The sequence below is a fragment of the Pinus tabuliformis genome, chromosome 1_1 (assembly GCF_031772625.1).
Source record: "Pinus tabuliformis cultivar Carrire ecotype Pingquan chromosome 1_1, CPIR1, whole genome shotgun sequence".
Classification (NCBI taxonomy): Eukaryota; Viridiplantae; Streptophyta; class Pinopsida; order Pinales; family Pinaceae; genus Pinus; species Pinus tabuliformis.
Window position 1 is genome coordinate 663973805 of NC_142297.1, and position 13621 is coordinate 663987425.

Here is a 13621-nt window from a genome sequence, read left to right on the forward strand (position 1 = left end):
AAGCATCATCTCCATCAAATGAGTTGTCCCAATGTGGAATTTGGCCTAATTGCCAATTTTAACACATCTTTTATCATATTTTGTTTAAAAAGTAAAAACAATATTATTAAAATAAAAACTAATAAAATATATTATTAAAAACTTAGTTTAACAATTTAACAATTTTTTTTTGTGTTTTTTAATATATATATTTTTAATCAATTTTGCTCAACATTTTATATAGATGTGCGAGAGAATTTTTAACAACTTGAATATATTTATACATTGAAAAATATAATTTATATAACAAAAGAATAAGAGTTCAACGAAATTATATCCTCAAATTTCAACCAAAAATGTGATAACATAAAACATTTAAATTGTATTTTTTTAAATCATCTTTTTCATTTTCATTTTCTTTTAAGTTTGGCAGGACTACATTTTCATAGTCTTCAATCTATCATCTCGATCAGGGCAGGAAACTGAACAGAGCACCCAATAAGTGTCTATCCAAAATCCCAAGGACAATTTTTTCAAAGCATCTTGAAATAAGAAAAATTATTAAATTTAATAAATACAAAATAAAATTATATACATATTTCAAGAAAGGGATAGAAAAAACATCTCATTATTATTTTTTGTTGGTTAATCTTAAATGGAAATTCTAAAATGGTTTGAAACCTTTGGCAAATAGTTAATTTAGAGATTTTAAAATATTTTGATTTGTCTTAAATTAAACTTTAAAATAAGTTTAAACCCTTGAGGTGTAAAAAGGAGTTTATTTTGACAATGATGAGTAAATTTTTATTTTTATTTTTGACTAATATGAGTATGAATGTACGAGTGAAGTAGTGTGTTGCTTACAGCTACAAATAATTGAATGTAACTCGTTTATTGATAAAACAGGAAAAGGTCCAAAGAAAGAAATTTTAATAACTAAAATATCATAGATAATAGAAGAAAGGAGGAACATCTAGTGGTAGTCCATCCTAATATGTTGGCACAAGCCCTTAAGAAGGGTTGCACATGAAAAATTACTTTGTTGTCCATCACAAATGGTAAAATTCATGCATTTTTTAACATAGTCTTGCTTTGTGTGATCAATGCCCTCTTCAATCTTTCACATTTGATATAGATATGTCTTGTTTCTTATGGTTTTGGTTATTTCATGCATTTTCTAGCATGTTTCATGTTGTTTTAGGATTCACACCCTCTTGATGTATCATCTCATGCCATAATATAACAAGTTTAAGCTTGACTTTGCCCATGTTTTCTTGCTTATGTTATAGGCTAAGTACCAGAGTAATTTCCCACATAAACAAGCAAGAATTTTGGAGTAGTGATAGTATAGGAAAAACATTGAAGTGAAAGATGACCAAGAGTGACCCATATGGAAGAAATATAGACATCACATATATCGTAAACACAAGTATTCATTTATGTTCATCACAAAGCATCATCACTACCTATTTATTCATAATCCAACAATCCATTGCTCCATCTCCCCAAACTACTAAATGTCCAAAAATTAAATGATAACTTGGTAAAAACTGCTCAACTAAAAACAACTTACACATGACTACCATTTGTATTTAACTTTTAATTGATATCAATTGCAAATAAAAACTTATCTAATAATGATATTATAAATTAGCCAATTATAATATTAATTATATTATAAATAACTTTAAAATTAAATATAAAATAATAAAATTTCTAAATTTCCATAAAATTTAAAATAATACATATGAAATCTACACAAATACTGAATTCAAACAACCTGTGGTGGTGGCTGGGTAGGACCATAGCAATGAATTCAAACAACCTGTGGTGGTGGTTGGGTGGGACCATAGCAATGAATTCAAATACCCTGTGGTGGTGGGCAAGGGCTAACCAGCCATATATTGTGTCATTAATGCCCTTGCCAGCTATGTATGTGGTGCAAACTTGGGATGGCATACATAAACACTCCGGCGGGCGACCTCGCGTTTCCGGTGACATACCCGGGACCCACCAACGAGGGCCCGCCCGCCCCGTCCCTCCGTTCCCGCTATCCACGTCAGCGCACGGGATCCATTTTCAAATGAAACTCTTCCCTCGCGCCCATTTCATTAAAATTGATTTTCGAACGCCGATGGCTCTGCAACCTGCTCTGCGCATCCGTTGCTAACAACCGCTGCATCCTGCTTCGCATGTCCTCTGCTACGTGCTCTACGACTGCTCTGCGATCACAGGTATTTATCTGACTACATTTGACAAGTCTGCTATTTGTCTGCTGCGAAATCTGGCACATGAACTCTCTCAGAGAAAAGGAACATTGGGTTCATCTTCTTTCTTAGGGTTACTGTGAGATAAACTTGCTAGGGTTCCCCTCTTGATTCCAGCAGCATTAGGCAGTTGGATCACTGGGTCCTGTTTGCTGCTGATAAATTCACAAATAAGGGTTATGAGAATATATCCAACTCACATTTAAGATGGAACGTTCTGCAAAAAATCTTGAATTCTCACCTAGACGACGAGCATCTGAACTCTTCATTACTCGCAATCTCTTCACAGACTTCACAAACATGCTGAAAAAAATAAAAGCATTTTTCCATTCAGAAATCTGCCTGTAACGATGATAAAACAAGAGAAGGGGATGATAACATATGATGCTTACTCCCAAGGCACATCTCCAACAAGCATGCGATCTCCTTCATTGTCCTCGTACACAAAAACATAGTCCCTTCCATTCAAGAGACTCGCATAAACTTATGTGAATGATCAGTAGCCCCTTGTGCAGATTCTGGAACCGGCATACCAGATAAGAATGTTACCCTTGAAACTGCCATAAGGGATTTCTCAGGCAAATTGGAAGGATCTATTTGTGAGGAAAACAGGGAGGCAAAGATTTTCCAAAGCTTCACTTCCCATACCTGCCATTGTAAATTTAGAATTCAGTTCTTTGACAGTAATAGCTCAGTTCTTTGACAATACTACTATTAGCCCTTAATGATACTTGCATCCGCAATGGAGGAGGAAAAAGATATTGGTTATTGAATTAACCATAAACAACAAATCATGACAGATAAAAAGAGATCATCTAAACTATAGATGATTTAAAATGGTTAGTTTAGTTGAGGATACTGGACTTTCCAACAGAGAATAAGCTTTACAAATATTTATATAGGACAAGGCTGTGTAAGCATTCTTGAATTATGAGACTAGTAACAGAAAAAGGAAAAATGGTTACTTCAAGTTAAACTGATATATGGATAACCACAATTACATACACAATATTAGCAAGTGGATGTGCAACACCAGCTTGTAGACACATGAAGCTACTCCCCCAGGGACTTGTATAAATGATTATTTTTGGCCTCGACTGCTTTATGATTTTTTTGGCCTGGACTGTTAGGAGTGAACATTCACCCTTGATTGTTTGTCCGAATCTACTAGAACTTAACATTTAGGCCCGCAAGTCACCAAACTAGTGCTCTGAGCATTGATCCCTGAGATTGTTTACTCTTATTTCATAAGATCACACTATTTACAATTGCTCAGATCCCTGAGATTGTTTACTCTGATTTCATAACATCTACAGTACACTTTTTCCTTTTGGATAATGCTTGTATTTTGATTATTTATTTTTGGTTATAAATTTTGAGCTGACAAAGAGTATATATATATAATTGGCTCGTTTTGTTTTGTATTACACAAAATTGATTCTAATTGTTGCTACTATAACTTAGGCACGTACATATGCTTTTTCAGCAGACAAGATTTAAATCTCAAACCTCCTTATATATAACACTTATTTTTATAACCATAATTAATTGAGTTACCCCTAAAACTATCAATTCCTTCACGATCCAAATTTTCACAATAGTTTGGAAACTCTGAACTGGACTATCATCTAGTCACTTTTGATTTAACTTATAGCGATTTTGGTTATGAGCACTTTTTGGATCACTATCTTTGAAATGATTTGAAAGACAGTTTGAAGGAGAGATGAAGTTGAACAGTAAAAGTGCATCAATATCCTTATAAATTTCTATATACAAACTGTATGCTCTTTTCTATTTCACTGCAATAAATTAGAGGTTTCCATTAACTCTGAACTGGACTTTCATCTAGTCACTTTTGATTTAACTTATAGGTTTCCATTAACTCTGAACTGGACTTTCATCTAGTCACTTTTGATTTAACTTATAGCGATTTTGGTTATGAGCACTTTTTGGATCACTATCCTTGAAATGATTTGAAAGAAAGTTTGAAGGAGAGATGAAGCTGAACAGTAAAAGTGCATCAATATGCTTATAAATTTCTATATACAAACTGTATGCTCTTTTCTATTACACTGCAATAAATTAGAGGTTTCCATTAACATTTTTTAATAATAATAAGTTCTGGCTACTTAATGCGGATCATTCACAAGGCTGTGTAAGCATTCTTGAATTATGAGACTAGTAACAGAAAAAGGAAAAATGGTTACTTCAAGTTAAATTGATATATGGATAACCACAATTACATACACAATATGGTTATAAATTTTGAGCTGACAAAGAGTATATATATATAATTGGCTCGTTTTGTTATATAAGGCCATGGCGGGTATGCGATTGCATAACAACGTGTTTTTTTCTTTTTTGTTACAGCTGAAGCTCCTCCTGGTGCTTTGTTATTGCGTGAGGAGATCAAGGATCAACAGACCTTGGCTCAATCTACAGTTGCAACAGTTGCTCAATCTACAGGACTAGTATCTCTGTCTCAATCTACTGGGTTACATGTTCCTCTATCTATGAGTTCACAGTCAGCCAACAATATAAATTTTCAAACGCCTTTGCAAGGAGTCAAACAGAGTGAGTTGAAATCAGCTTCATCAATTGCTAAATCCAGTGAAGTCAATCTGGCAGGTGCAAAATTTACCTCAGATGTATCCCAGTCAAAATTGCTTGAGATTGTCTCCAGAAGTAACTGACTTATGCAATGGGCATCTGCCAAACCAGCTGAACATGTGCAACCTGTTTCAAGTGTCCAGACGACAACTTCTGGCAGCACTGGTTTTGATAGAAGGTTGGATGGTAATTCCAATTGTGTGGCCAGGGAACCATATGGTGATACAAAACTATCAGGCATTTCTAGTAGTGTTCCTCAATTTATTCAACAGCAGGCACCCATGGACATGCCTCTGTATATGCGTTCACAGCTGAGCTGGATGCATCGTCAGAATCTGTCATCTCATGCCACTTCTCAGGGAGGTGTAAACTCGATGTTAGAATTGCCGAATTCAACCACACAGAGTCCTTTTAATTGCAGGCAGATACCAATGGGAGCTGATACATCCCAATCTCAAAAAGAACTATGGAAGTCTTTACCTTCAAAACAGCCTTCTCAACAGACATCTGAATTTTCAAATTCGATTCCACCAGATTTGAATGTAGAAAAACAGTCTCCAAGGTCTCCAGTTAGGCAGTCTTCTGGAATGCTGGTTGATTCACAGCCTGATTTGGCCCTCCAGCTTTGATTTATTGAGCATTTAAAAGGTTGACAGGGAACATAATTATGTGTGAATCTCTTGGGACAGTTTTGAATAACTTGAACTTCTTAGTGGTTGGTGAAATTTGTTGGCTAGTTAGGGCATTGAAACTGGTTTCCTTCTATTTGTATGTTTAACTATGCTTGTGGTTCCTTCGCAGGCAAACCAACTTGGTCTTTGTAATATCAAAAGCTCTGCATTTTTGCGACCATTGAAACAGTTCTGTTAATATTATTAAGGGAAAAATTCATGAACTCTTTTAATTATTTCAAATTCTGAGTTTTTCTTGTTTTCATTAATTATACACATTTCCCACTTGGTCCTGAACTTTGGCTGCTGATGACCTGTGATTCTCCAAGCAAGTTTCTAGGAGTACTGCACTGTTTCTAGTCTATTCTGTCAGCATTGTCGTCAAATCTATATCAAACCTCTTTTTCCATCCATATTTTCAGGCCTTAAAAGAAGTTTGGATTGATAGCACACCATAATTCAGGTGGAGATTGAGAGGCACAGAAATGTCTAAAATATAACATTTGAAGCTGTCAAGGCAGACAATATATTACAAAACCTAATAAACTCTGGAATTGTTGATAAGGAAGTAATTTTGTAATTATTGAGGAAGATAATGCTTCCTTGACAGTACCCTCATGCTATGAAACTCTCGGTAGGCACAACCATCAGCAATATAAACTACAATCCAGCACTGTAAAATGATTGGCATCATTAATCTCTTGGTTGACTAGAAAGTATATGCATCTCTGCATATGATGTTGCAGGAAACAACTTAACGATACCAGTGTCATATTGGTGTGATAAGAACTAGTGTATTATGGCAACTCTGACATTCTATTGGAAGCCTGAATCACTGTAACAGAATTTTTGCAAGGTTCCAGAATGACCAAAGAAATTGTGCTTCCCATTGCTATATGAAATGAGGACAGTGGGATCTTTGAAACATTCAGAGGCATACAAAGTGAACGGGCTTCCCATTGTTGTGCATCAATGGACATGATTATCACAGCTCGTTTAACCATTTATGTCAGATTGGTTCTTCCAGAGACCCTGAAAACCCTTGGGACATGGTCGAATATAAAATTGTCATAGGTCCAAACAGAACCATGATTAAAGTTCTGAATTTCAGTTGAACTGGCACACAGTAAATGGCTGATTCACGTTGATGAAAAACTCACCTGTTCTTGAATCATTTCAATTTTCACTATATGTGACATTTGGTTATTCCCTGGGTACTAATATTTCTCGTTGTATGGAGGGAATAGAAATCCCATCTAATTAAAATAACTGAATGGAACGCAAAAGGAAGAAGCATCAGTCAGTTTCTCAAAACAAATTGTTGGAAGCACATTGGAGGAGATTTCAAGAGGGTGTGCTCCATTAAAGAAAACTGTTGAATGGAACATCAGTTTGAGATGACGGTATACACATTAAATCAGAGATCAGTTTCAATGGTAGACATGAACAACACCAATCTGTTGTCAATTTTCGGTAACACTGGTTTTCCTCTCAATTGAGTGGCCAGTTTCTGCAAATTAATAATCACTTAATTTACAGATTTAATTGAAATGATGATTTTTCAAAAGTGAGTACAATTTCTAGGTGAGGCCTAAGATCAAATCTAGGGATTGCCATTATAATGCCAAGGGTATATTCAATAGCCAAATATACCAGGAATTTTTGATTTAGCAAGATTTGAGACTCCACGACAGTGGGGGAGCCTACTCTTTGAGCCTTATCACAAGGAGCTAAAGATGCCCCTGTGTGATTTGAAACCGGGTGGAGAGGATAACATCCCATTGTGCCAACCACTGAAAAGAGGATTTGAAATTTTGAAACTGGATAAAGGGGATAATATATCCCATTGTGTCAACCACTAGATCGTCCCATCAAGAAAAAACAAGCTCGTCCCATGAAGAGAAAACAAATCCAAATTTTTAAGCATGTTTTGAAGACATAAATTTTTAAGCATGTTTTGAAGACATAAAAGGTTCATGGTAACTGATTTGGTTTGGCAGGATATGATAAAAGAGGCATGCAATTGAAGAGATTAAAAACTCAACAGCAGGCATTAAGTTTTATTTTGTGAAACAATACTTTATCTTTTAGTTAACGAGAGAGCAAAAGAATAAGAAAGGTCATTTGGGTTGTTATCCTGCCCCTGAAGATAAGTGAGAGATCAGAATGTGAGGGCAGGTGACTGAGACTCCTGGTTAAGATATTCTAGCCAAAAGCAAAAGGAAAAATTCTCGAGAGAATTCACACTAACAGTAATGTAAGTTATTATCACCAATCAGAATCATAATGTTCATATTGTTGCAGGATAAACTTAATTGGAATTAATTTTGAATAAAAACCACCAAAAGCACAGACAACCCAGATAATGTATAATTGCCCCTTTACTATACTTGTATGGTAAAATTATGCAGTGCATATATTACTACAACAGGGGCAGTAAACTGTCCCTTCCCGAGTGGTAGAGGTCCACTTATCATCAAAGATATGAAATGTAAATGTTTCTCCAAGTACTGATCTGTTATAGATGCCAGGATCACCACCAGCAATGCTCTGATTATATTGCTGTGTATGCTCGGATTAGTTTTCAAAATTTACTTTGGAAAGTGGCATTGATTATTGTTCTTTTGTTGAGCCTGAGATTAAATAACCAAGGGCATGGTTTTTGATTTTTTACTGCTAAGAATTGTTATATGTAACCCTTCATTTTCATATTATGGATTACTTTATCTTGTTTTATGTAGATTTATTTTTTTGATATCAGTCTACTTTGCAATTAAAATACAACTATTAGCCTATTGCTGGGCAAATGACTTTACATGTTAGCCAATTCAGACTTTCATTTCATGGGTGTATCTCTGTTTCTGATTTTGCTTAGTGTTTGCATTCTAATCTGGCATATACAACTTTGTACAAATCAAGTTTGCATTCTTAATCATCATGTTATTATGAGTACTGGATACAGAGAGTTCAAGAAATATCTCCCTCTGCAATATTAATGTCTCTGTTATTTATTTGTTCATGCTTATTATAGCAATTTGCTTTTGTATTCATGGTGATAGGAATGCGTATACTTCAACTAAATTACCGATTGTGATATGTGTAGAAGATCGTTTATATAGAGATAATTACATATATTAGCTAAAGTTGTTCAGTGCACATAACATATGCCTTTATTGTCGTTATTGGATTTACACATGTTCCACTACAACAGGCCGTGTACATTTGTATGTTTTTAAACAAAAGTTTGCTTTAGCTTGAAATACAGAAGAAAAATAGTTTTGTTCGTATCACTTACCTATCAAAGCATGTAACTAAACAAGATTAATACCAACAGAATTAAGGAGAAAACTTCTAGCTACTTGGGCAATGCCATCCAGCACATCAATAATATTATTGCAAGAGCTTCTAATTGATGATGCAAAAGAAGTGAGGAAGCTAAAAATTAAAGCCCAGCTAAAGCAGCTCAGCCTCAAAAAGAACCCAAACCCCATTATGTCATTCTTTGTCATTCTCAGCCTTTGGTGGCATGAATGGCTAATATTATTACTTTCAGTGTTGTGGCCTATTAGTTAGAACCATTACTAACAATTGTACACATTACAATTATGCATTTCTACCATGTCTGCAAATCAACCAATCCCTTCACAGAGTTCCTGTCCTTTGTTCAGCTAGTTAGTTATTTAATAATGATTAAACTATAAAGATTGTAATAATTTCTCCTGCTCATAGGATTGCACTCATCATGAACAATCCTGATTAAATGTCATTTACTACTGTTTGATTTATCATTTATACTTGAAATTAACATCGACTATCACATGCTGGAACCAACAGCTTCAACCAGGGCAGCCACAACAAGAATTAGGAGTCATGGATTTTCTACTAAGTTTGCAAAATCATATTGACTAGTCTTTAAATGATACAAATTGAATTATAACATAATCATCAAAATGGTTGAATAGTGTATTACGTTACACTAGTTTTTTTATGTTGCACGATAAAAGGTTCATTACTCTCAATCAGAGAACATATCTATGAATATGTCAATTGGGGCCTAGCATGGAAATCTACTTAGGAGCTTGGATTATATGGGGACGATGCCCTGGAATGAGAGAAATATATTGCATCCCTGTGATGTTCATGTAAGGATTAAAGGTTAGCCAGACGAGATTATTTGGTCAAAGAGACCAGTTGGTTAGCATTATATTCCCAATATTGGGTCTCGATTTTTATTTTTTTTGGGTGAAAGTAGGGTTTTTGGGGCTTTAAATGGTACTTCAAGGTGATATGGAAAATGAAATGTTCATTACAATTAAGGGTTTTCCACTAGCTAGAACTTGGACAATAATGTTTTCACCTGGAACAAGGTTGAACAAGAGAGTGTGCATCATTTGCTTATATTCTGTCCTTTTCTCACTATTCAAGTTTTATATTCTGTCCTTTTCTCGCTATTCAAGTTTTGGAAAGAGATAGAGGGGCTTGCAAGATATGTTTGTAGGAGTCCTCTTGCAGAAGACTCATTGTAGGAGTCCTCTTGCAGAAGACTGATTAAATCATTGGTGTGAAAATCATACTGTGAAGTGGTTTGAAGCTTTACTTACTATCATTGCCTGGGGAGTTTAATTAGCTTATTTGAGAATAAATTAACCCTAATAATCCAATCTACATAGCAAGGACTGAACAATCTTAGTTTTTTCAAACAGTTGAAAGATAACAAACCCCCCAGATATTTTACCCAAGATAGATTGTTGTGCAACTAATTGATAAATCAATGGCTTAGGAATTTTTTTTGATGATGTTGCTCAGGGACAACCTCAATTCAGTGGAGCTGGTGGAATAATTTTCTTTAAGAGATGCTTATTTTTTCAGTCTAAAGCCGGTCTAGAGAAAGAACTAACCATTAACAAATTTCAGAGTTCAATTAACAAATTTTCAAAGCTCGTGACCTTAAAGTTGACTCTCTTTCTTGCTGATGGAAAAATGTGTAAACAACATCCAAATTTATGTGATTCATAAATGGTAATAAACTAGATGAAGAGTGCATGCACTATGGAAAGACAAATGTTAAGATCGATTTTGAGGAAGTCTAGTTCATCACAAAACAATTTTACCATCTTTTTTCAACATGTGTAACAGGAAAAGGATTGAGATGACAGATGGTCTTTCCAAAACTGTTAAAGATCCATTTTCCATAGCTTTCAGCTAAAGAGGAGAACACGCAATGCTTCGTTGAATTAATTCCAAATTTCTGCTATGTGTAGATTGGGTTTACATATTCTGATTTTAATGTTTTTCCTCAGCGGTGCGGCGAGGATCTCTGCAAGACTTCAGGTAGGCAGGTTTTTGTGACCATTTTATAACTTATAATTACAGAATGTTGAGAGAATGCGAGGGTTTTAGCAGTCTTTAAAACAGATTTAAAACAAAATGAAGGGCATTAAAACCACGATTTGACGACTGCAGAGACGGTGCAGGAATTTACCAGGAGGTAACAGAGCTCAGTCCGGCGGGCACTGGGTTGCAGAGTTTCAATGCGCGCAGCGCTTCAGTCCTGCGGGCACTGGGTTGCAGAGAAAACGGGTTCTGGTTGCAGAGTTAAATTGGCGCGCGAAAGTATTTCTCAGAATTATGTTATTGAACGAGACGGGGTGGGTCCCGCGTGGGTCATCGGAAACGCGAGGTGGCCGCCGGAGTCCGATGCCTATGGATATGTATGCCATCCCAAGTTTGCACCACATACATAGCTGGCAAGGGCATTAATGACACAATATATGGCTGGTTAGCCCTTGCCTTGCTTTATTACAAACTCCGGGGGCACGCGTTGCGGAGACAAATATATAAAGTTAAGGAGTTTCCTTATCGTAACCATTGTTGGCACCGAATTCACCGTTGCCGTTGCCAGATCCAGCGCCATAGCGAGAGCCAGCTTCGTAGCCTTTTTCATTACCAGAGCCTGTGACATAGCTGCCACCACTGTACCCTAAACCGTAGGCACCGTTTTTTTCCCAACGCTCACCGTAGCCTGAGCCGTATTTACCACCTTCTCTATAGCCACCATTAGAGCCAGGCGGGTATGGGGCATAAGTATTGCCAGGTGACTGACGATAGCCACTGTCGTCGCCAGACCCTTCACCGTATCCACTATCGTCGTTCACAACACCATTTCCTGAATAGTACTTTGCTCCTTTACCCGAACCGGAACGCGAGTACCCGCTCTCAGCTTCTCCGTAGCCAGCACCGCTGCCAGAACCGGCGCGGGAAGCCTCGTTGTTGCCATGCCAGCCATCCGAGGCCCCGTTACCATGGCCACAACAAGAGCTCGTCGATCTCGTGATCTCGTCTCCACAGGGTCTGCCAAAGAGCATGCCACAAGTGTATGAAAGACTCCACAGGGTCTGCCAAAGAGCATGCCGCAAGTGTATGAAAGAGAGCATGCCCTGCGATAACAAGGTGGAACAACAAATTTCAAAACAAAGCGGGAAAACAAATTTCAAATTCAAATGGCCTCCGGAAGTGGGAAATATAAATGGAATCTGCTGATAATGAATGAGAAGTACTGGAAATCATGCTGCTTTCACTAATACTCTTAAACCGCATTAAATAAACTATCGCTGAATAAAAAAGGTGGAGTCACCGGGAATTCGCCGGGATGTCAGAGATGGTGTACACGGATGTGCTCCATGACATATACATAGATGGGCCAGCCTACATTGAGCATTTAATACCCAATGTATGGCTGATTAGCTCTTGCCATAAAGCAATGTCTCTTAGTCAATTATAAATATTAACAATTTAGGCACGGTGAATGCAACAACGAACGCCTTACTTTTGTCTTTGTAACATGGTGGTGGAGTTTGTAATAAAGTCGGATTTCTTTATCAATCTTAGCTATTAACAATATAGCACAGTGAATGTAGGGGTCACTCTTTCGAGAAAGAAATAAGTCAGTCTGATTTGGTATTGACGCTGTTGGCAATGACTAAATTCGGTAAAGATTATGGACTTTAATGTGTTACATTTACTTTGTATTTTTCCTTTTCTTGTATTTGAGATAATAAGATATATCCTATTTAATTTTTATAAAATATTTTAAAATACTATTAAAAATAATTACATATCAAAAGTTTTCTACTACTTTTTCTCAAGTAAATTGATCATATTAATATGTATATAAAAATGTTTTGTGTTTTATTAACCTGATTTGTGTTTTTGGAGCTTGCAATATCAATAAATAATGTATTATTGGATATTGTAATAAAATATATTTATAAGTTAAGAATTATTATTGGATATTGTAATAAAATATATTTATAAGTTAAGAATTTTTATAATAAGATAAATATTAAATAATTTTCATAACCTAAAATAAATCATAAAATAAATATTTTAATATTTATTATTATTTACTAATTATTTAATTTATATTACGGTATTAATAAATAAATTTTTAAACATAATTATTATTAAATATTAATTATTTAATTCAAAATAATTCATCAATAATTACATTTTTATTTTCCATAAATATTATAGATAATATTTAAAGTATTATTTGTGAAAATAGATTGAAAATAGTATTATCAAGCTTCCATAGAAAAATAGGAAGAGCAAGGGGACGAGGAAGAAAAAGAAAAGGGTAAGAGAAAGAGGGAGGAGGAGTGGAAGGAAATGAATAGGTAGAAAAATATGGAGAGGTTAAGGGAGAGAGGGTGTGACGCCCTCGAGTCTCGGGCAGGCGTGCACGATGGGCGGGCGCCCAGGGGCACGACGATGGGCGTGTTTTGGCATAACGACGGACAGTGCGACGAGCGGATGGGCGAACCTTCGACACTTGGGCGACGAGCCGAGGCGCAGGTGCGGTCACCCGGCAAGCCGACGAGCCGGCGGTTAGGCACGGCGAGCTGAGGTGCGTTTCCCCGAGCTGGCGATTAGGCACGACAAACCGAGGTGCGGTCACCCGAGCTACGGATGGGCGGCGAGTTGATATGCGGGTGCGGCCACCCGACGAGCCGGTGCGATGGTTTAATGGGCGACCCGTGGGCGACCCGCGCACAATGGGCGGGCGACCCGTGGGCGACCCGCGCCCGATGGGCG

The 13621-nt window shown here is 36.5% G+C and overlaps 2 protein-coding genes and 1 long non-coding RNA gene across 3 annotated transcripts; 1 reads left to right on the plus strand and 2 right to left on the minus strand.

Annotated features, from left to right (window-relative positions):
- The first annotated feature begins 1931 nt into the window (after positions 1-1931).
- LOC149215134 (uncharacterized) lies at positions 1932-5770 on the plus strand. Its single transcript, XM_089391041.1, has 2 exons — positions 1932-2213; positions 4617-5770. The coding sequence occupies exon 2, from the start codon at positions 4943-4945 to the stop codon at positions 5483-5485; it is 543 nt and encodes a 180-aa protein (XP_089247167.1). The 5' UTR covers positions 1932-2213; positions 4617-4942; the 3' UTR covers positions 5486-5770.
- Positions 2246-11075, minus strand: LOC149215135 (uncharacterized). The gene is made up of 4 exons (XR_016250453.1): positions 11010-11075; positions 2639-2894; positions 2488-2549; positions 2246-2401 (listed from the first exon to the last, which is right to left on the minus strand). It is a non-coding gene; the product is annotated as an uncharacterized LOC149215135 (long non-coding RNA).
- A 281-nt stretch (positions 11076-11356) lies between these two features.
- LOC149215136 (uncharacterized) lies at positions 11357-11892 on the minus strand. Its single transcript, XM_089389629.1, has one exon. The coding sequence runs from the start codon at positions 11890-11892 to the stop codon at positions 11371-11373; it is 522 nt and encodes a 173-aa protein (XP_089245755.1). The 3' UTR covers positions 11357-11370.
- Between the last annotated feature and the right edge of the window lie 1729 nt (positions 11893-13621).